The sequence below is a fragment of the Pelodiscus sinensis genome, chromosome 8, assembly GCF_052426305.1.
Source record: "Pelodiscus sinensis isolate ZL-2025 chromosome 8, ASM5242630v1, whole genome shotgun sequence".
Taxonomy (NCBI): Eukaryota; Metazoa; Chordata; order Testudines; family Trionychidae; genus Pelodiscus; species Pelodiscus sinensis.
This window is the reverse complement of record NC_143059.1, coordinates 25718981-25743588: the sequence shown is the minus strand read 5'-3', so window position 1 is coordinate 25743588 and position 24608 is coordinate 25718981. Positions and strand designations below refer to the sequence as shown.

The 24608-nt window shown below is 41.3% G+C and overlaps 1 protein-coding gene across 5 annotated transcripts in view; it reads left to right on the top strand.

The window, feature by feature from the left end:
- CTNNA3 (catenin alpha 3) overlaps nucleotides 1-23147 on the top strand; it is a 1028503-nt gene extending 1005356 nt beyond the window's left edge. For 3 of the 5 annotated variants that reach the window (XM_089780112.1, XM_089780113.1, XM_089780116.1), the window contains exon 18: nucleotides 18732-23144. In XM_089780112.1, the coding sequence (XP_089636238.1) occupies nucleotides 18732-19019 (288 nt within the window). In that variant the 3' untranslated portion in view covers nucleotides 19020-23144. Of the gene's footprint in view, nucleotides 1-18731 lie in introns of all 5 variants that reach the window. The other 2 variants (XM_089780114.1, XM_089780115.1) reach the window with 2 other exon arrangements.
- Nucleotides 23148-24608: the final 1461 nt, after the last annotated feature.

Below are 24608 nucleotides of genomic sequence, written 5' to 3'. Positions count from 1 at the left end.
AGAGGATTGGGCCACAAGAAATCTGATGAGGTTCAACAAGGACAAGTGCAGAGTCCTGCGCTTGGGGCGGAAGAATCCCAAGCATTGTTACAGGCTGGGGACCAACCAGCTAAGTAGTAGTTCTGCAGAAAAGGACCTGGGAGTTACAGTGGATGAGTAGAGGGATATGAGTCAACAGTGTGCCCTTGTAGCCAAGAAGGCTAATGGCATATTAGGTTGCATTAAGAGGAGCATTGCCAGCAGATCCAGAGATGTCATTATTCCCCTTTATTCGGCTCTGGTGAGGCCACATCTGGAGTATTGTGTCCAGTTCTGGGCCCCCCACTACAAAAAGGATGTGGACACATTGGAGAGGGTCCAGTGGAGGGCAACCAAAATGATTAGGGAGCTGGAGCATATGACCTTTGAGGAGAGGCTGAGGGAGTTGGGTCTGTTTAGTCTGCAGAAGCGAAGAGTGAGGGGGGATTTGATAGCAGCCTTCAACTTCCTGAAGGGAGGTTCCAAAGAGGATGGAGAAAGGCTGTTCTCACTAGTGGCAGATGGCAGAACAAGGAGCAATGGTCTCAAATTGTGCTGGGAGAGGTCCAGGTTGGATATTAGGAAAAACTATTTCACTAGGAGGGTAGTGAAGCACTGGAATGAGTTACCTAGGGAAGTAGTGGAGTCTCCATCCCTAGAGGTGTTTAAGTCTCGGCTTGACAAAGCCCTAGCCAGGTTGATTTAGTTGGGATTGATCCTGCCTAGAGCAGGCAGCTGGACTTGATGACCTTCTGAGGTCTCTTCCAGCTCTATGGTTCTATGATTCTGTGATAATGAATCCAAGAGAAAAGAAAACAGGTTCAATCCTATTCCTAGGAATTTGAATGCAGCTGTATTACATCCCAGAAGCTTTGGTTCACCAAAGCACTTAATTATATGCATAAATCTCGATTTAGCCACTAGGGCATCTATCTACTTGCTTTGCCGAGTCAGGCCAAGGGCAGTGAGATCCTGGCTCCTATTCTACTAAAGGATTACATCTCTGCAAATGCTCATGTAGTATTTTGTTCATTGAAGATGTGTTAGGCTCTGTATGCAAAACCAAAGAAAGGCAGCCTCTGCCTGAGAAATTGACAATATAAATTCCAGATCCAAAACCCACTTCCATTTTCTTCAGGGGGCTTCTGATTTGATCCCAAGGGATGATATATCTATCTGTAGTTAATAATGATCATAGGTAGTCTTTCTATTGTGAGAGCATGAAAGTACAAAAATGCCCCGGATTCAACAAATGTGGTGTGTAAACTTAAAACTTAATCATTTTCTCCAGTGCTATATCCTCCCCAATTATATATTGTTGGGGGCAGAGAGAGCGTTGGGAACAGGGTGTGCTTAGCTAGGTTTTCAAGTAAAAGTGTGACACTAAATCCAATTTGCTGTCTTATCTGAGTAGTTCCAGTGTATGTATAATTTAAGACTCTTTGGATCCAGTGTTTAAAAGTGACTGCAGGGACTCATTTCATTTTGAGGGGAACATGAGAACTTGAAGTATGTCCGATGAGGAAGGCCCTAAAGCATCAGGGCTGTTAATAGATTGAGAGGGAGATCAAATCAATGACTGGTCAAAAATGGTGGAGCTACTGTACTTATTTTTTCAATGGCAATTTTTTTTTTAAATGACGATAATCCTGCCTTGTAAGTGGGCCTCCTGGCATTAGAATTGCTGGGGTTGTACAGTACAAGGTGGAGGCCAAATATCTGAGTGGAGAAACATGCCAGGTAGAACAACCCTCTGCCGCATACAAAACCCAGCTCCCCTCTTGCTTTCAGTAATGGGAATGCCCAAATTGTATTTGGGCTGTAATAGAGGCCAAAGGTAGGATGGGTGGGGACAGTGGGACCACTACTATATAAATCCTCTGCATGTCTATGCCCTGCAATGAAAACTATAAAAGAAGTAAAGGGCCACTTCAGCCTGCTGGTTGACATAGTCTCTGCTGTGTAGCTCTGGAGCCATGGCCCTATCTTCCTATTTCTTTCCCAATCTAGTGGATTGGTCCTTCTATCTAAATGTTTTATACTGCTGCCCATCATTGTGGTATCTGTGTATATTCCAAATTAAATCATTTTTAATGTCCAAATCCCATGGGGTACATCTACACTGCAGTGTTATAAATAACATAGTGCATGCCTACATGACAAGCCTTTATTTCAAAATAACGTCGAGCTGGAGGAAAAACCTGCCTGCCAAACTCATCACTAACTGACACTAGAAGGCTGCCATCGGCAGAAACTTTTTGGGGTGGATGGTAAAGCGTCTTCTTGAAAGTTTCATTGGGACCTCTCAGGAGGCTTGTGTACATAAACAAACTGCTCTTCATGCTCCTGCCCCACCTAGTAGAATGCTACAGCAGAATGAAAATTAGATAACAATGCTATCTCTCTTTGGGTATGTCTACACTACAAAGTTAATTCTAACTAACAGCCATTAGTTGAAATTAACTTTCATAGGGGCTACACATGCAAACCGATAGTTCAAATTGAAATCCAACTAGCGGAGCGCTTAATTCGAATGAGGTAAACCTCATTCTACGAGGACTAACGCCTAGTTCGAATTAACTAGTTCAAATTAAGGGCTGTGTAGCCACTTAATTCGAACTAGTTGGAGGCTAGCCCTTACCAGGTTGCTCTGGTGGCCACTCTGGCCAAAACCAGGGAAACTCTTCTGCCCCCCTCCTGGCCCTGGAGCCCTTAAAAGGACACAGTCTGGCTACAGTGCTCGTGCCATTACAAGCCTTCCAGCACCCAGCCAGCAGACCCTGCACCTGGCACGGCATGAGCCAGCCACCCGCTGCCACCCAGCCCTCCGCCTATTCCCAGGACCAGGCTGGAGGCTCCCAGGAGCCTGCCTGGGGCCGCAAGAGGAGGGCGCCCGCCTGATCTAGTGCGGAGATCATGGACCTCATCGAGGTTTGGGGGGAGGCCTCTAACGTCCATGACCTCCGCACTAGGCACAGGAATGCGGCCGTCTAGGGCAGGATAGATGCCAGCCTGGCCACCAAAGGCCACATATGAACCTAGGAACAGGTTTGCATGAAAATCAAGTTGGTCCAGTGAGACCCCCGACCCTGATCCCTGAGCTGAGCTTAGAACATAAGAACATAAGAATGGCCATATTGGGTCAAACCAAAGGTCCATCTAGCCCAGTAGCCTGTCTGCCGACAGCGGCCAACACCAGCTACCCCCGTAGGGGATGGACCGAAGACAATGACCAAGCGATTTGTCTCATGCCATCCATCTCCAGTCTTCCACAAACAAAGGCCAGGGACACCATTCCTACCCCCTGGCTAATAGCACTGCATGGACCCAACCTCCGTGAATTAATCTAACTTCTCTATAAACTCTGTTATAGTCCTAGCCTTCACAGCATCCTGTGGCAAGGAGTTCTACAGGTTGACTGGGAAAGAGTCACTCTTTCCCAGGGTAGAGTTAGAATGGCCTATGCCCTTTGTTTCTAGATGTACACATTTACATTTAGCTATATCATGAACGTATGGTTCATATTCAGTTTATAAGGTTTGCTTGCACCCACTTGATCTGAATGACTCACCTATCCTCATCATTATTTACTGCTTCCACAATAACACGGCACTTAAATTGGTGTGAGAAAAATTTAAGTGGAGACAAATGCACTACTAGATTGATTCAAGGTGGCTTATGATGACCTAACTTTGTAGTATAAACCAGGCCTGTGTCAGCCTACCTTGAGAGAGACATGAGGTGAGTTAATAGCTTTTATTGGACAAAATTCAGTTGTCTCTCTAATATCCTGGGACCAGCGCAGATATAACACTGTGTTTTCAAGATTCATATGTATAATAACACTGAAACACCTACTATAGTGCCACTATAGGTTTAATTGACAGGATTGGCTGAGGGCATTTCTGGAAGTTTAGGGACACTGCAACTGCCATTTCTTTTTCCTGAGGTCCTGGATTTACAGTGTCTTGTCTTGAGACCAATTTTAAACAAATGTCGTTTCTCAGTGGTCTCCCTTACGTGGACATCTTCTGTTATTTCTCACTGCTTTTCTCTATCTGCAGCACCTTTCATTACTCAGAGACCACAATTATGTCTTTGATAGAAAAACAGATTATAATGTTCTTTCATGCTCTTCAATTCTGATTTCTTTTATTTCATAAAATATCCTGACTGGGTCGATAGTTAGGCCTTCATTTACACCCTTGGGAAAATAGCAAAATGTTTTAAACCAAGATCCAAAATATTGTCAACATTTTGGCCACCTACAGGTAACAAAATTTTGCAGAAATTTACCAAGCCTTTAGTTTGTAGCATGGAGCAGGACAGAGGGAATGCTTTGTATTCCCTAAATCTAGTTTTATTACTTTTTGCACATTTTCCAGCAGCATATGATAAGCCTGATTCCCACCTGAGAATGTCTGCAAGATACACTGACTGAATAATACCTCATTAGCTGCAACACAATCCTCATGCCACACTGAAAATAACAGGCAGGTGTTAGTAGTCCCCAGTAATAAGGAGTTGCATTTATTTTAGCATATTATCTATAATACTATGTGTAGGTATTCTATAGGTATTGTATTGCCAGAAGTATTGATTGGCTCATACTGCTCAAGTTGTCATTTTGCAGTACTGGCTTCAAGAAGAGAAAGTTTTTGCAATTATATCATAATGCATGAAATTAACCTTTGGGTGTTCTGGTCTATTTGTGGCACTAAGAGGTAGAGTTTTTTATTTGTTCCATCTATACCTGCTATCACCACATAATGAAGTCTGGGAGACCAAATGTAGCTCCGTAGCTGGTTTTTTTTTTAACTATTAGAAATACAGAAACAGAGGAATGATTGCAGGAGTACTGAGTCCTTCTTTTGTTTTGCTTTTTTTGAGGGGGGACGGGGTGGTGGTTGTTTTAAAATGTCCACACACTTTCAGTATCACAGCATCAGATAATTGGGGTGGAAAATATTTCTTAGGTCTCTTAATCTGATCCTCTGGTCTAATTTATTTTTTGAATTAACTAATTCGAACTAAATTAGTTCGAATTAACGTTGTAGTGTAGACATACTGGCTACGTCTACACTGGCCCCTTTTCCGGAAGGGGCATGTTAATTTCAGCTATCGTAATAGGGAAATGCGCGGGGGATTTAAATATCCCCCGCGGCATTTAAATAAAAATGTCCGCCGCTTTTTTCCGGCTTTTAGAAAAGCCGGAAAAGAGCGTCTACACTGGCCCCGATCCTCCGGAAAAAGTGCCCTTTGAAGTAGGAATAAGATCCTCCGGAAAAGGGCGCTTTTTCCGGAGGATCGGGGCCAGTGTAGACGCTCTTTTCCGGCTTTTCTAAAAGCCGGAAAAAAGCGGCGGACATTTTTATTTAAATGCCGCGGGGGATATTTAAATCCCCCGCGCATTTCCCTATTACGATAGCTGAAATTAACATGCCCCTTCCGGAAAAGGGGCCAGTGTAGACGTAGCCACTCTGTCTGGGAAAGCCCCATAAAGAAGCAGCTATCTATAAGAGGCAAAAAGGTCAGATTGTGCTGATAGTTTATTAGATTATTCCAATTTGTGTGTGCTGAACTTGCATAAGAAAACTGTAATTTAAAGGGGGAAAGCTGGGGAGTTTAATTACTGGAGGTTTTACTGGTAGTGCACACTGGAGGGTCTTAGTACTTAGTCAATGATACTATTATGCCAATAGGAGAGCTCAGTTGTGAAACTGTAGTCTGATACTTACTTATTTATCCTGCACTGTCACATACTGAGGCATGTGTTTAGGCCCTGCATTTACCCAGAAGATTTGGCACTCTCCCTTTGGCAAGCTAACATCTTCTGACAGAAGCAGCAAGGAAGGGGTTTACATAAAATGATACATTCTGTTGTGCTGTTTTAGTTCTCAAGGGTCTGTTTTTCATAAAGTAGTTCCCCTTTGTTATAATCTACCACCTGCAGATGCAGGTGACAGTTCTTGAGAATTGTTTGTGAATGTAAATATATGCATAAAAAAGAGGAAGCTGTTTGTGCCTCATTGCAAAATCAGGCATCACATTTCTCCATAGAACAAGTAGCACATGTACTACTGCTACTGCTACTCTTTTTTGTTTTGTTTTGTTTTGTTTTCGTTTTTGCTTAACCATTGGACATGGTAACTGAGAAGTCCAGGAAGAAATTTGGCTGCACAGGTTTTCAGAATTTAGCCCACTAATCAACCATTTCAACTCACTGTTTCTTTATAATTATTTTCCAAGACAGAATTTGGTATGAGTCTAATCAAAATTTAGGCTTAGAGAAAGGCAGTTAGATCTTGTAATGAAAAGTGATCCTCAGGAAAAAGCAGAATTATGCCTTGTCAGGCATGAATAGCTGATTTTTCCTACTGACAGAAAAGACAATGGTCCTGATTCTAATTCACATGAAGGTCATTTGTATACTTAGTGTAAATGAAAATTAGCCCTCTCCCCAAAGGATCTTATCTGAATGAAAAAAAGCCTTATTTTGTGGGTCTGAGGGATTGAAAGTTCCCCTTAACAAAATTATTCTTAAATTGATAAAGGTCATTTTAGAAATGGTGGCCAAATTTATTCTGACAAAGTATTATATCAATAAACGAAAACCTCCGGTAACATAAGCTATGTTACCCCCATCCCCTTTAAATTGTAGTTTTTCTACAAGTGTTTCACAATTATTTCTTAAGAAAGTTTTACAGTATTTGTATCATGAGGAGCAACTGCGCTCCTCCTGAATTGTAAGCCAAAGACTGAATCTGACTACTTTTAGCAGAAACCACTTAATTTGTCATGTTGTTGTAGCAGTGTCATCCCCTTGATATTAGTGAGACAAGGTGAGGTGAAGTGATAATCTGCTTTTGTTGCATCAACTTCTGTCCAAATGGAACTCGCCTACCTTGTGTCTTTAATTTATCACACTCAGTTTCTCTATTTCTAAAATGGGAAAATAAAACTTAGCTTGGAGGGATGCCGTTATGATCAATTAATGCAATGTTGTCAACTTTTATGAGTCCTGAGATATGTGGAGTTTTTTCTTAAAGTTCTCTTTTCCAGAGTCAGCTTTCACACAGAGACACACACACAAAGTATGTCCACACCCATGAGAGCTAATAAAGCTTGAAAACGTGGCTCATAATGGTTCAAAACCAAGAAGGCGAATAACCCAAAGATGGTTTTACAGTTCTTCATGACATAAAACATGATGAAGAGCCTGAATTTGTGTGGTACAGAGTACTCTCTGGAAGGCACTTTAACTCCTAATGAAGTCTCCCATATGTGAGCTGGAGGTATTATGCACCCTGCAGGTAAAAAATGTACAGGCAGTCCCCGACTTACACGGATCCGACTTATGTCGGATCCGCACTTACGAACGGGGCTTTTCTCGCCCCGGAACTCACGGGCGGCGGGTCGCCACCCGTGTCCTCCGGGGCAAGAAAAGCTTCTCCTGGTCTCCCTGGTCTGCTGGGGGGGTCCAGCAAAGCCGCTGGACCCCCCCAGCAGCCCAGGGACACCCGAGCAAAGCCGCCGCCTGGGCGGCTTTGCTCCCGGGCAAACGAGCAAAGCCGCCCAGGCGGCGGCTTTTCTCTGGTGTCCCTGGTCTGCTGGGGAGGTCCAGCGGCTTTGATGGACCCCCCCAGCAGACCAGGGAGACCGGAAGCAAAGCCGCGGAGCATGCCCGCAGCGGGACAGCCCAGGCGCTTGGGCTGTCCCGCTGCGGGCGTGCTCCGTGGCTTTGCTCCCCGACTCCCTCATCTGACCAGCAGACCAGGGAGATGGGGAGCAAAGCCTTGGAGCATGCCCGCAGTGGGACAGCCCGGGCGTGCTTGGGCTGTCCTGCTGCGGGTGTGCTCTGCAGCTTTGCTCTCCATCTCCCTGGTCTGCAGGGAGACGGGGAGCAAAGCCTCGGAGCACACCAGCAGTGGGACAGCCGCGGCGCGCCTGGACTGTCCCGCTGCCTGCGTGCTCTGTGGCTTTGCTCCGCGTCTCCCTGGTCAGCAGACCAAGGAGACAGAGCAAAGCCGTGGAGGACTTGGGCGGTTCCGCCACCCCCATCTCCCTGGTCTGCTGGGGGGGGTGCAGCTAATGCCCCCCCCCCAGCAGACCAGGCTTTTCTTGCCTATCCCTGGGGTAGAGCAGCTGGGGGCTGCCGGGTTGGTCCCGCAGCGCCGTTCCGGACCAACCCGGCAGCACCCCAGCTGCTCTGCCCCAGGCGTCCTGATTCAGCCGCTGGTCAGTTTCAGCAGCGGCTGAATCAGGACGCCTGGGGCAGAGCAGCTGGGGTGCTGCTGGGTTGCTCTAGTAGTGCCGAGGAGCCGCGCTACTGGAGAAACCCAGCAGCACCCCAGCTGCTCTGCCCCAGGCGTCCCCAAGTCAGCCGCTGCTGAAACTGACCAGCTGCTGACTACAGGAAGCCCGGGGCAGAGTTGCTCTACCCCAGGCTTCCTGGAATCAGCCGCTGATCAGTTTCAGCAGCAGCTGACTTGGGGACGCCTGGGTTTCTTAAGTTGAATCTGTATGTAAGTCAGAACTGGCATCCAGATTCAGCCGCGGTTCTGACTTACATACAGATTCAACTTAAGAACAAACCTACAGTCCCTATCTTGTACGTAACCCGGGGACTGCTTGTATACAAATATTATGGGTAAAAATATGACCCAATAACAAACATCTCTTGACTTCAGTAGGGTCAGGATTTCACTGTCAGTATTTAATGATTGTGAGATAGTTACATTTAGAGCTGCTAGGGCATAGGATATGAGCGTGACAAGCTATGTGAAGCAATATCTTTCAGTGGACCAATTTCTGTTGAAGAGCGAAAGATAAGCTGAAAGCTACACGGAGCCCTTCTTCAGGACTGGTAATGGTACTGATATGTCACAGCTAAATACAAGATTAGCATAAATACTTAGCACATACTCTAAGTGGGCAATTCCAGATGAAGTGGCCTGTTAACATCCTTGTAGTCATTGGACAAAAAATGGTGATTAGTGGATTACAGATTGTGGTAATAATATTAACACACCCACCTTATCTCTTTAAACATTGGCAATCAATGACTTTGTTCACCACAGTACCTCTAATGATAATTCACAACACAATACACTTTTTTTAATGTAGAGCATAAAGTGAACGCGCAATTTAAAACTAAACAATCTGGTATTCAGTGATGTATACAGGCCATCCTCGCTTTGGCTATCTCTAGACAGTAGAGGTATTCCGAGATTATCCCGGAAAAGCTATGCCATATCCATGGAACACGTCTGCTTTTTCCAAACAATTTCTTTCACCATCTCTGTAATCCTCATTGTAAGAGGGAAAAGGGATGTTTCAAAAGAGGAGGTTTTTCCAAAATTTGGCCCCATGTAGATGGGACAAATTTTAGAAAAGCCTCTTTCAAAAGAAAAGTGGAAAAAGATACGCAAATTGTGGTTCGCAATTTGCGTCTTTTTCCGACTTTTCTTAGCAGTCTAGACATAGCCTATAAGTCTAAGATATGTTTGAAAAAACTTGGATTTATAGTGAAACAAGTTAAAGTGGGGAATTTTTTTCCCATGACTGACTTCCATTTGTATAAATTGTTTTTTTTTTTCTGCGACTGAAGAGCAGGGAATGGGAGGACTTATAACGCATAAGTTCCTACAAGCGTCAACGACTTTAGTGTGGAACAGATGTATACCAGGGTTACTTATAGTAGGGATGCCCTGTATAACAACAGAGTTCATAGTGCTCTTAAAGCTAGTTATCAAAAAATAATCTCGGTAGGATAGGGTATCATAGTGAAATACTCTCTGTCAATTTACTATAACTCCACCCAGAAGAATTATGTTGATACAATATTAACAACAATTGACCTTTTTTCTGCAACATTTTAAGAGTGGATTTTTTTAAAATTTGCTATTCTGCCTCTATGAACAAATAGGGTTCAAAACAAGCCACAAACAGGAATTCAGCAATCTTATACACTTAAAAATTGCAGAAAAAATGAGACTTCACCTCTGTAAAATTAAAAGCATAATCCCATTCACAAAGCAAATGGAACCTCAAAATGTATTTTTTTTTTAAGTTTTCATTTTGAAGAAAAGGAACATAATATATTGTGAACATTCCCTACAGGTATTTCTCTAGAGAATTAATACAGAACAAGCCAGCACATAAATCTAGAGTATACTCAGGAGCCTCACGAGGAACTTGGATGTGTCTGTTTGGAGAGAAAAATTATAGCATGGTGGATAGTTATCAGATCTCAAGATTTTTCCTTACCAAATAAAAATAAATTCCACATGTGTACAAATTGCCAAGGTTTTGGATATTTACAGCAGATGACATGTGCTTTTTAGACATAAGTTCCTGAATTCTTTCTGTGTTGTTAACATTATGTCCATGTGGTCAAAGATTTAATATGGACTGATGCCTGACTGTTGGATTTGAAGTCTGTGCCTGGGGGGGGAAGTACCGGTAATTTCACTTCAGAGAGCATGAAATACTCTGGTGTGTGTGCATTTGTGTCTGACCTCTAGTGGGTGAATGTTAAACAAATTGAGGAGTGTGTGTGTCCGGTTTACTTTCTGCCAGCTTCCCTTCCAAGGGAATATTTAATGTTATTAGAGCTTTTATAAACTTTTAGGAAAAAATAATATTTAAATTAATTTCAAAACAAAGTAATTTCTAATTGAAATATCAAAACATATGGTTTCAAAGTTGTTTAAAAGAAACACTGAGGATTTTTTGAGGGGTGTTAAGATGGTTTTCAGCCCAATAATTTGGTTAAATTAACACAAATATACACAACATTTTAGTCAATCCAAATCTGCATTTTTTGGTAGGGGGAACAAAAGTTTTAGCTAAAAATACTTGCCTAGCTCTAACCACGAATCCTCCTGGCCCTACATAATTCATGCAGTTTAAACTAGGGTGGCTAGTGTAGCCATACCCCAATAGCCTATCACTACTCTTAATATAACCAAAACAAACTACTGATATTTGCTTATCAGAAAAGTAAAGATTTAAATTGGTGAAAGTACTATAAACAATATTCGTCCTAAATCTCTCCATGAATTATTGTGTATTCAGATTTATACTTAGAGATGTGAAGTGCAAAGACTGGAATATTAAAATCATATGTGTGTAATACAGGAATAACAAAACCAGTGTTCAGGTGAAGACTAATTTCAACCTTTTTTATATATACACACACTATAGACATAGATATAGCTTTAGAATTCACTTGCAAATACTGAAGAAGGTGCAGCTATGTATCTAAATAAAATGAACTAGAATGTGCTATGAATAAAATTTTTATCAATCTTCCGTTTATGCCAAGTCTCATTTCATCAGTTTTCCCTGATATGTAATGAGACCTTGAAAAGTCTGTTGAATATTTGAGAGAGATAAAAGCATCCAAGTGAAAATGGGTCTTGAGTACATTACAGTGCATTCACAGTAGAACAATACATTTACACAAAATTGCATTATGTTATAGGAACTACACAATAGTTTTTAAAAAAACAGCTACTGTGTCTACACAGGAAAACATCACAAAGTAAAAGGTGTGGCCTGACTTATTACATAAAGCCCCCCCATTCAAAAATCTCCCTGTGACGCTGAAAACAAAATTAATCATTTTTATCAATTGAACTTCAGCCTCTATATTTTCCAGATATGAGTCAGGTGCCCAAGAGAAACTGAGCAAAAATATTGACACTAGGTAGCTGCAAATAACACTTCTATCCTAAAGGGACATATTAGTAAACCTGCTAAAATTAAGTGGCCCGTGGCTGAATTGCATATGGCCAGTGGTCACATATATGCAACAGAGATTTCTATCTCCTTAACCTGTGACAAATACACCAAAGCAACTAACTGAAATAGGATTAGAAGTAGTCTGAATATATACATTTGTTCATCAAGGAGATGCACAGGTTCTAGTATCTGTGTTTCAAATTTGATTTTTTTTCTAGCTTTTTGTGTCTCTGACTCATTTGGGGGACTGAAATAATGCAGGATAATGGGCTAGACACTCCAATTGTGTACCACAGACTTGAGGACAATGATGCTGTGCCATTGTACACCAGCTCAAGAATTGGCCATTAACCTGTGATCTTTGGATTTTAGAGTTCACAATTCACTGGGATGTATGTCTCTCAGCTGCCGACACAAGCTGTCTGCAGACTCAGGAAGACACTACAGTGGTTTATACTTAGTTCACACTTAAAAAATTAGCAGGGCCAGAAATCTAAGTTTTGTTTTGTTATTTTAAATATGAAAGTTCAGGGGTTTATTTTAGTACAATCCTCTTTTGAGGGGAATCATGGCATACCAAAGTCTCTGTCCATTTTGAGAAGTAATCTAGGGAAATAAGAATTAAAACTGTAACTTTTGTGATTTGACAGGAGAGAAGATAGCACATCATTCTGAACCATCTCCTAATAGGATGGCACTGCATGAAAGTTATGATGGAAGTGAAGAAATTCTCTTTGCTTCTTACACAGCAACATAAAATGTAAAGTTCTTAGATAAACTCTCAAAAAGCACCTCGGTGACTTATGAGCCAAAGGGTATGTCTGCCCTCCCTAAGAGGCGTGATTATAACAGTGAAGCTGCAGCAGCATGTGCTAGTTGATCCAGGACATCCCCAGGATCCTGGGCAGATTTTTGAGACCATGCTGTGGTCACACTTCTCACGGCAGTCCTGACATTCCCAATGACTTTAACAGAACATGGGCTCCTAAGGAGTTGCCGAGGGGCCATGCACCCTCCCAAATGCCACGAGTGGGAGGAGCAGGATGTCAGAGCCTCTTGGCGGCCCAGAGGACTAGTGGGGGAGCTGGGTACGCTCTGCAGGGGTTGGACCCCCACACGCTCACTGGCAGACGCAGGGGGAAGTGGAGCAAAGTGGCTGCATTTCACAGCTGCCAGCACATCACTTAGGGGTGAGGTGGGACTGCCCCTGAACTCACTGGTGGGATGCAGAGTGACATGGCTGGCAGCTGGGGAGCAGATCCATGTTGCTTTGCTTCTCCCACCACCACCTGTGATTGTAGGGGAGTTGGATCCCCACTGTGGGCACCAGACCCCTACTAGTCCCCCAAATTATGTTGCTGGGGGAAGGAAGCTTGGGGAAAGAGGAAACAGGGCCTAGGATGGAGGAGAACTGTCCTGGCACTCCCCTGGGTCACATGTGGGGTGGTGGTCATCCCCCCTTGCATCTTTCTTCACTGTCACCCCTGGTCCAAATCCTCCAATGAACTTATGTACTTAGAAGTTAGGCCCAGATCCTCACTGGTATTTAGGTACCTAAAAATGGGGATTAAGCTTTTAAGTTATTTACTTGCTTTTGAGAATTTTACTTTGTAGGCCAGTGTCTCTGATTTTGACTGAGACTTCAGCCACCAGCACAGTAGCTGTCCTTCCTCTTATTTAATTGGTCACATCCCATGTATATACTAGTGTTACCTGTGAGGTCTAAATCCAAAGGAGTGAGTTTTGGAGGTTCATCATATCAGTTGTTAAAGATGAGATTATAAATCCATAGCAGGTCCTCAGTAACTTGGCATGTCAGTGTTTTCCCTCAGAGCAGTATGGAAATGTACCGGTATTATTTTGAGGGTGGATCATTAAAACAAGTTCTGTACATAATAATTAATCCTGTGGCTGTCATAAATAGGAAAGAGTTGTTCAGGCACTACACAGCAGGTTTCTCTCAGACCCTAATATATACATTATGGTAACAGTGAATATGTGAATTTTTAACTGCTTGGAAGCTGGAAAGGAAAAAAATGCATGTACTGACAGCACAAGCAATAGGCTGTGGCTTTGAGATAGTCCAGCAGCATAATGACAAGAAATTTAAGTGTAACCAGTTATTAACTTAAGACTAGAGGCGTGTGAAATAAATGGCTTAAAATGAGCTTTTGGTTTTGAGTGCAACCTGTGCTCTGTCTCATGCATTGTGTTAAAAATAATAGCCTGGATTAAAGTATATTGTGCATAGAAACCTAGGATAGAGGGCCAAGATAAATGATTCCTTAGAAGAAGATTTCATATGTTAAATAATAGTACAAAAATACTTCAATTTGTAATGCAAAAATTATATGTGTTTATTATAATCATAACTAAAAATCCTCGGCAATCCTCTTTTGTTGGATATTGCACAGGCTGCAGAAAGGTATGATTTTATACATGGCCGTTGAATATTCTAATCAATATGTTTATACTGAAGCACATTAATTAGAAAAACAATTTAATATAATATACCGTGGAACTGTTTTTAACAGAGAACCCCTGACCTAGTGATTATCTGTAGGGCTTGCTCAGCTGATTCCGGTTTTTATTTATTACACAACTGAACCCAGCAATGATTCAGGTTTGGTTACAAAATTCTGTATACCCACCCACTCTCCTTACACCAAATTAATCTATAAACATGGTAGAATGGAATTAATGGCTCCTGTCTTTGCTAAAATCCACTCTACAAATCACCAAATTTCAAAGGTATCAGGGAAAGTCTTAGAATCATAGAATTATAGAGCTGGAAGAGACCTCAGAAGGTCATCAAGTCCAGCCCCCTACCCAAGGCAGGATCAATCCCAACTAAATCAACCCAGCCAGGACTTTGTCCAGCTGAGACTTAAAAACCTCTAGGGATGGAGATTCCACCACCTCCCTAGGTAATCCATTCCAGTCTTGCTTCTTAAGAAATTTTAATAGGGAAGCCAGAGAGAATCTCAGATTAGAAACCACTAAAATTGTATGTCCTTTATGGGGGAAATTATGCTTGGCGCTTGAAAAGGGAGAAAAAGGTGTCTGATCAGGGAGTAAGGATGGGCATGGTAATTTTTTGTATTCTTCTACAGACATTATTAGGTTTCCTCATCACTAACATACGCACAAGAAAAAAATCTGAAACAACTCCATTCTTATCTACATCACAATATGTCATAAGGAAAATTAGGAAATATTTTCTTTTGTAGCTAATTATGCATTATTATCTTAAAACTCAAAACTCATTATGATCTTAAAACGCTATTCCCATTTTGCCCCTCTGACTAGAACATTGTTAATTGCTCAATTCCTTAAATGTTTCTGCAGTAAAGAGACTGTCACAAAATGTCATGCTGCCTCACTAGCAACCAAACTTCAAAAATGATAAGTACTCAGGTAGATTGGAGGGTAAAAAGAAAAAAAAATCAAAGCAAGGTTTTCTAAAGTTATTCAAAATGGAGATGCAGTTCCAAATTGAAATTGTCAGCCTTATAATTAAATATGAGTATGGTGGCTCCTTCCTTGAAGATAAAAGCTACTCATTCAGGTCACTGATCTGATTTATACAGTACATTTATTCCCTGCCAACTCACTGTTGCAATATGACAACAGCAAAGACAGCTCAAGTTGAAGGCAGAAAGAATCTTTAATTCAGGGAAATAAATACTAAATAGTTTTAACACCAGCAAAGGGACCACACTCAAAATGAAATATGATATTATCCAGCTGCTATCTGACTCTGTTATAAACTATTTCCTATATAAAAAGAAATTTAATTGTACACACGCGGCGAGGAGTCCTGTGGCACCTTATAGACTCACTGAAGTGTTGGAGCATAAGCTTTCATGGGCAAAGACCCACTTCGTCAGATGCATGCATCTGACGAAGTGGGTCTTTGCCCATGAAAGCTTATGCTCTAACACTTCAGTGAGTCTATAAGGTGCCACAGGACTCCTCGCCGTTTTTGCAGATTCAGACTAACCCGGCTACCCCTCTGATAATTGTACACACATAATCTCAACAGGTGACATTTCTGGTTCCCATATTTTATGAATATTGGAACAACTCCTCAAATACCATGATCTGCTATGGAAGGCCCAACCATGGCGAAAACAAGAAATAGGGAATGCTGCACACCCTGTTTTTCACAGACCTCACTCCTATGATGTCTTTACAGGGGAAAAGATGGAGAGCAAGAAGCGTATGTGTAGCATTGGGGGTTCCCGCCTCCTGCACTCCCATAGTGGCAAAAACAGACTCCACCAGCCAGTAGAATAGAGAGAGTTTATTGCTTCTCCAGGGTATAGCACAGCACAGATGTAATCTGATTACAGGGCAAGCCTAGGATGCCTCAGCCCTCCTTGCAGATGGGGGAGGCTGGGCCCTTAAATCCCAGCCCGTTGCCTAGGCTGCTTCCTCCATCATACCAGACAGAAAAACTGCCCCACTCACCTCCAGCCCCGCCAACCAGCCAGGGCTGATCTCGCCCTCCTTTCTTTGTTCTGCTCCCTGGGAAGTAACTGGTCGGACCGGTTCGGAGCCCCCTTGCATAATGACTCATCCCCTGCCCTGCTGAGCGGTGCTACAGACAGCAGCCAGCGGAGGTCACCCTCAACCCAAGCCTAGCCACCAGCAAGGTACCAACACTACGTCACAGTATGTCCCTGAGTTTGGCCTGTAACAGCTTTCCTGACTTACAACTACAGTACAACACAACAGAGCCTAAGGGTTCTCAGCCACTTACATGGGCCAGTTAACATTGACATAAAGTCAGCCTCGAGAGTATTCTGCAATTTAAATATGGCTCCAAATGCAACAAGTGAAGCATTCTCCGGGAATAATATTAAATTGTCCCAATTAGCAGATTTTTTATTATTATCTTATAGTGCCCACAATATTCATGAGATTTCTTTACTTTAAAATTTGCCTAAGGATGGCACTAGTTCTTTAAATACACAAAGTTGACAGCATATGCCAACAAGATAAGGGTTATAATGTGCACTCCGTATATTTCTGCTGGGATTTTCAGAGAGTAAAGCCACAAAGAAGGGACTAGTCTTCTCATCTAGGGTGACCTCCTGCACCACCAGGCCCATAGACCTTCCCCCAAATAGTTCCTATTTGAACTAGGGCATATCCTTTAGAAAGCCATCCAATCTGGAGCAGGTTTAGAAGACTGAAATGACTTCCCCAAGGACACACTTTGTAGCTGGGAATAGAAGTCAGATTTCCTTAAGCCTTTTCTATTCCCTATCCAGACCATGCTGTCTTTCTTAAATAACCCTAATAGAATCAAGCATGCTTTTGCCTTTGAATTTAAATGGGAGTTTGAAAATGCTAACCATACAAAAACAAAAAAGATACCATATTCACTTGTCACAATATTCCTACATTTCTTTGGCTCCATACAAGGGAACCATTGAAATACCATGGGAATAACTGGAGAATTTTTGTCTAGTGTTGGACTATAAGGAACTAATGAGTAGCACATTCATAGGTCTTCTCCTTAAATCAGTATTAAGTGAAATGATGCCCTGCAGCCAGCCATCATGATTTCATGTTTAAAAAGGACCAGCAATGCCCCTCTGCCACATATATTGGCCAAAATGGACAGTCTCTATGACAAAGGATTAATGGACACAAATCAGATATTGGAAATGGTAACACACAGAATCTTACTGGGAAACAGTTTAACGTGCCCAGACACTCACTAATGGATTTAAAAATGACTATACTATTACAAAACTATTTCAAAAACCAGCTGTAGAGAGAAGCTGCAAAACTTGGTTTCATTTCCAAGTCTGACACCTGAAATCAATGTTTGAACAAAGACCTGACCTGGATGGGCTGCAACATTCCACACCCAGATGACATTAAAAGCTAAGCACTGGGTTCTTGGAGCCCACTCAATTAGCCTCATTTAGCATAGATACTCTAATTATCAATATTTTTTTCCTTCTCTTTCCCTCCCTATCCTCCTCTCTTTCTCTACTATATATTTGTACCCTGGATGAACTCCATTCATCTAAAAAAGTGGTTTGTTCCCACAAAAACTCATGATACCATCTACATTTCTTGTTAGTCTCTAAGGCTATAGCTACACTCCAAAACTATTTTGGGACACTAGAGTATCCCAGACTAACTATCCCATGTCTTAACAACAAACCTGTTATTTTGGGCTCACTATTCCTACGTTCCTGTAAATCTCATTCCATGAGGAGTAATGGATTTTTTGGAGTAGCGGGTTATTTTGAACTTTGGTGCTGTGTAGACAGCGCCAAATTATGAAATAAGATATTACAAATTGTAGCTCAAATTGTGTACCTTATTTCAAATTACAATGCATTGTAGACATAGCTGCAGAACTATTTTTTGTTTTCCCAGTTAGGATATATCTACACAGCAGCATTATTTCAGTATAACAGATGTTATTCCAAAATAGTGTATTGTGTGTCTACATAGCAAGCCTGTTATTTTGAAATAAATTTAAAATAATGGGTTTCTTATTCTGACTGCTTTAAAACAGGAATAAAGGAAGTTGGAGGAAGAGTGCTCTATTTCAAAATAAGTGGTGTGTGCACATGCCCAAATTCGAAATAAGCTATTTCGACTTAAGCTGCCTAATTAGCATAGCTCAAGTTGCATAGCTTATTTCGAGGTTAGCCCTGCTGTGTAGACATACCCTTACAGACTAATACGGCTACCCCGCTGAGCTATTTAAAAAGAAACAATTTTCCAGACATATAGAGTCCAGCATCACAAATCATTTTATATCTCTGAAATCTGAGCACTGGAACAACATGAATATAATGATCTTCCTGGCAGAAACAAAGAAATCAGATCATACTAAGTTAGTTTTATTTTTCAAATGTTATTTATTCTTAGTATATTGTGATTAAAGCCAGACTGATTTCCTAGGCTAACAGCCATGTTTCTCATTACAGTTGGATAGTGTCACTTCACTAATTCAGGCTGCCAAAAACTTAATGAATTCTGTGGTGCAGACAGTGAAGATGTCCTATATTGCCTCTACTAAGATCATCAGAATACAAAGTCCTACTGGCCCACGACACCCTATTGTGATGTGGAGGATGAAGGCTCCAGAAAAGAAACCCCTGATTAAAAGAGAGAAGCCAGAGGAAATCTATGCAGCTGTCAGAAAAGGTTCTGCTAAGAAAAGGATCCATCCTGTTCAAGCTATGAGTGAATTTAGAGGAGGAGAAATAATCTAAAATTACTATTCTGGCAAAGTGCACATTTCGTACCTTACAATTGCTATATTGCAATGTTATTTTTCCACTTATTTAATTCTATAAGTATGCTAATGTTTGGAAATTCTCTTCTTCTGTATGTTTAACATTAACTGTAGGTTATTTCATCATTTAAAAAGGCATTTAAAACAAATATTTGATTAGTTAATGGCACACAATTTAAAATAATTTTAAAAAAAATTATCTTACTGTATTGCTCACTTTCTTTACAATGCCTTTTTTTGCAGCCAAGCATTTTGAGTGATAGATTTGCATGCTGTGTTATAACAAGAGCTGGCTTTCATGTAGTTGAAAGGCAAGGCACAAGGGGCCAAATTCATCCCTGGCATAACACTTGACTTCGGTGGAGTTACACCACAGATGAATGTGCCCTGGTAGTTTTATATTCAGAGCTCTTTAGGGCATACAGTCTTCTATGGGTAGGCTATATTGGGCCACCTCCTTGGCTGGCATAGATAAAAGGAAATGAACTGATATACACCACCTAGGGATCTGGCCGATTCACTTGCCTTCATTGAAGGGCATTGTAAAAGATTTTTCATAAATGTTAGGTATAAATATAAATGGAATATACGTTTTAAAATATTTGGCAGAACAATGCATTGTAATAATGCAATGTAAAATTGAGCTGATTGTAATGAAGCTATAGCTATAGTAATAAATCTGAAATATAAAGACTAAACCTTTGAAACTTTAATCCACATTCTGCTTCCTAGCTAATTCTGTTTGGGTATGTCTACACGGCATGCTTATTTCAAAATAAGCTATTCCAGAGGAAATACTCTGAAATAGCTTATTTTGAAATAGTGCGTCTACTATTCAGTAGTACTAGTCAGGGAATCCTCAAAATTAATCTGAGGCAGGCTTCCCTAATGTGGATGTGATCTCGATTTATAGCCCCAGGAGGCACTGGAGAGTAATAGGTTTGAATGGCCCTGGGCAGGAGCTTTTTCGAAATAACAGCAGTGGAGCATTCACATTACTGCTATTCCAAAATACCTATTTTGGAATATACATTATTCCTCATGGAATGAGGTTTACAGAAGTTGGAATAAGAAGCCCATTATTTCAAATTTATTTTGAAATAATGGCATTCCTGTGTAGACGCTCACATTGTTATTTCAGAATAGTGGCCATTATTCCGAAATAACACTGCTGTGTAGATGCACCCTATCATTATCATCCTATCATTGACTATCATCTTCACAAGTCCAAATAAATCAGGTAATAATGGTAAAATATTTTAGAAGAAAGAAAGAAAGAAAGAAAGAAAGAAAGAAAGAAAGAAAGAAAGAAAGAAAGAAAGAAAGAAAGAAAGAAAGAAAGAAAGAAAGAAAGAAAGAAAGAAAGAAAGAAAGAAAGAAACATGTCTTGACATCAAAGATGTCAAGGAAATACCCTATAAATATCAGTCTTTGAAAAATAACTTCCATGGACTAAACTACTTTATCTATGGCATCACAGTCCCAGGTGATAGCCAGCCTGCTAAGTTACTACAGCACTATATTTCAATGTATGCCATGTAGCTAAAAGTGCTGTTAATTGTTAAAATTATCACCTTATTCCTATAAAATATTCAGTGAAAGAAACTCCTTTCAATCAAATGCAAATCTTAGCTTCTGCTCTCAATACATTTGTGACCATGGTCTGAAGTGATTCATACACCTACATAGCCAGGAACTTCCCTTCCTTCCCAGTCATCCATTCTTATCACCTTAGGATTTTCAAAGAAGACTAGGAGATAGGTCTTAGAGCATCACTACTTATCTAAAACACTGTTAGTGGAAAGCATTGGTTCTTAATTTAGTTTAATAACAAGCCTTTTGTTTTCTTAATCACCATGCCTCCGTTTATGAATAACTTACCTGTTTTCAAACTCATCACATATTACATGCAAGCAGTGGTGCAGGCTCCAAAATTATTTGAGACAATATGAAACTCGGGGGGACCTGCCCCCCCCATAGTGCTTGTGCTCCCTTCATTGTGTACTAGTGTTTAAGAACCTCCCCACCTCCAATGCCATATCTTCATGAGGAATAAGATGCTTCTGCTTCAAGCACATTTTCCAGAAGCTACAGACTATGACCTGTTGCATAGCCACAATGTATTAAAATGCTACGGAGACCAGGATGAGCTGTTTCTTCCCACACATGGGGAGGAAGGTTGGGGAAAATATTCCCATCCTCATCTGCAGCCATCTTTTAACTAAGCTCAGGGTAGGGAAGCACCATAACCACAAGAGTATATGCTAAGAATCCCCATTAGCGTACTGGGAAACCTGAGCTGGGGATTTATGAGCTTTGTTGTTCCCCAGATTAGTCACTAAGACTCAGATCCCAGAGGTATTTAGGCACCTAAACTACATTGATTTGGAAGAGAAGGAGGTGGCTAAAGCATGCCAAGGTGTATGTGGTTACAGTGATGAGATGAAAGAGGTGAGGAAAAGGAAGGCTGCACACACTTGCCTCCTCCAACCCCCAGCTGAAGAGTTTAATGATGTGGACAGCAGCCCATAGGGCTTTCAAGGGTGAATGGGCACCTGCCAGGTCCTCTTAATTATAGCAAGAAAGGGAGTCAGATGGCAAGTGAATAGAACAGGGGTGGGCAAATACCAGCCCACGGGCCAGCTCCAGTTCATCAACGTTAGTCCTTGGTGGACTGGCATCGCTATATCTACCTGTTGGCTGTGAATCACCATTCCCAGCCAATGAGAGCTGCAGGAAGTGGTGCGGATGCCATTGACCAGGAATGGTGATCGGCAGGCAATAGGAGCTGCAGTTGCCTGTACCTGTGAAAGTGGAGATAAATATAGTGGCACCAGCCTGCCCAGGGCTAACCCAGTTGATGTAACTAGATCCTGCAGAAACATTAGCAGGGATCAGTCCTTATACTTGAAAAATCCCTGTGAATGACATCTCCAGGATGTGGAGAATGGACACAAAGCCACCTTGTGCCTTCTAATTTGCCTACCTGGATTGTGGGTATTCCACCATATGTCCTTTTCTGTGCTCTTGCAGCTTCACCAATCCAGGAGTTTTTTACAGCTTGTTTTCCTGCACCATAGGCGTTATCTACACATACAGAATTTTTGCACTGTCAGTTTCAACAGTGATAGGGAACCATTATAAGTGCTGGTTTGTGTTCTCATGTAGGATCACAGGCATCAGAGAGCATTTACATTGTCAGCCCTTCCATCACCAGTGAGAGCAGTGTCCTGAGGGCAGCTAAGTCATAGCACAGCTTTCATAGGAAAGGGGAGACGGAGGTGATCACAGAGCATCCTGGCTCCTCACACGGCCTCCTCTCCCCAAACACTGATCAGCTCCAGTAGCTCAGCATTGCCGCAAGCAGGATATTGTTTTGCGCCTTGAAGAAGCCATTGTCATCTGGCCAGATAAGTGAGAACTTGCCAAGAAAATAGGAAGGGGAGTACAAAGTTCCCAGGGTTTTACAGGTAGAGGGGCAGATGTCTGTTGATGTAGTAGCAGAGCTCCTGTCTCAAGTGAGCTCCTAGACATTGCAGGATATCGTGAGGAGGCTAAAAGTTCTGAACACTGAAAGAAGATCTTCACTTGCACATCACTGCAAAAGCATCACAGGTAATAACTGTACACTTCTTGTGGAGATGGTTTTCTTTTGTGGTGAAACATCTGAGTTTCACTGGAAAAAGCCATTGCCAAATGTAGATGCTCCTATTGTTTTAGTGCAAATAAAAGACTTTTTCATATGTAAATGGCAAGTGTGGACCTACCCATTCTGTAACGCTATGTACCCTTTACTGCACCTGGTGTTTTCTGGTATGCTTTATCTTTTCTTTTAAAATACACAGACTGTGTGCCCACATGCTTAATAAGAAGAGCATCATGGATAAAAGATTGGCAAGTGTGTTTATAGACTGTAAGTACCAAAGAGATGGGTTTATATCTATGTGCTTTATATGATGTAAGTTACAGTTCCACAGAGTGACTATTATTAAACCACTATCTCTCTGTTTAACAACTCTGCCTGCATTTGTATTTGCCATTCTTTAATATCGTTCACAAGTGATATCCAGCTCTCTGCTTCTGACACCATTATTATAAAATAATCCTGATGGCCTCTAAAAGGAGACATAAGATGATAAAAGGGACATTGCATTAATTTGAAAGGGATGAATATTTCTATAAACCAGTTGGCACACATTCAAACCTATGTGAAAATATAGCAAATTACAGTTTATCTGGAACCAAACTGAAGCCAAAGGTATTTTTAATCAAATTTTAAAACTTGCTTTTGGGGAACCCCCTGGAGCAAGTCAGAATGCAAGCCCTGACACATGTAGTTTGCAGTAAATTGTTTATATTTATATTACGGCAGGACCTAGAAGGCTCAAACAAGCTGTAGAGCCCATTGTGTAAGCCCTGTACACAAATACATAGCAAGAGTCTCACGCCACTACTGCAACTTCTTTTTGGTCTCAGTAGTGTCAACAAGGAGCCAGGAAATAACTTATATACTGACAAGAAGTAACATTAATACAGCCCAGCTATAGTTTGCATATTTACATAATCAACAATTAAATATATGCTCAGTCAATCCTCCAAGATCAGGGGCAAGCCTTCCTTCTGCTCACATAATATTAACCAGCCAAATACAAGTTTTAACTAAGAACTTGCTCAATAGATACCAGCTTCTTCCTGGCTGGAAAATAAGAACCCAGTGTCAAAGTTTTAAAAAAAAGTGTGCGTGTTTGTGTATGTAGGGGGAAACCTGAGCAAAGGTTTAACACTTCTAATCACTCCGAAAGACCTTTCAAGTAAGATTCCTTTCTTTTTTCAGTGTGATGGAAACCCCACTCTTAACACCATCTGAAGTGGTGTTTCTTCAGCACCCACACATACTTTCATTACATCTATCTGTTAGCTCAGCCATTAAGATTTTGTTGCCACTCAGAACACCCCACCATTGTGTTTGGATGGCTTTGGTTTTTGTTTGGTGCCAATAAATAACAGGTTATCATTTCCCTTGAAAGCTGAGCTGTCATAAAGCCAACATCTGCAGCTTTCCAGGGCTTGCACAGCTCGGGGTCTCAGATGCTCTCCTATTGTTGAGTAAGTGACACACTTCACAAATGAACACTATCATTATACAAAGAGCTTTGTTTTTAAAATTCAGAGAAATAATATGTTATAACACAGAGATAGGATTTCTCATTTTTAAGCACACAGTACAAAAGGAAAAGAGAGAGCTCACTCCAGTTCTGTGAATCTAGTGATATTTTTCCTTAGCAAATAATTTGCCCATTTCAGTCTGCACTAGTTGTTGTCATGGTTTCCTTCAGTGTTTAATATTTCTAATTAGAAAAAGTCAGTGTCTCCCTGTTTATGCTGCTTAGTACTTCACTCGGCAAATTTTCCCAATAATTTCATTCTTCCCTGAACAGTGAGCCATTTTCTAATAAACACAATTCCTCTGGGTTTTTTTTTAATGTCTGAAATCAATTTTACTTCTACCTCTCGTGTTCTTCTGAGGCCCTGTTTTATCCTACAAACTTACATTTGTGTAACTACA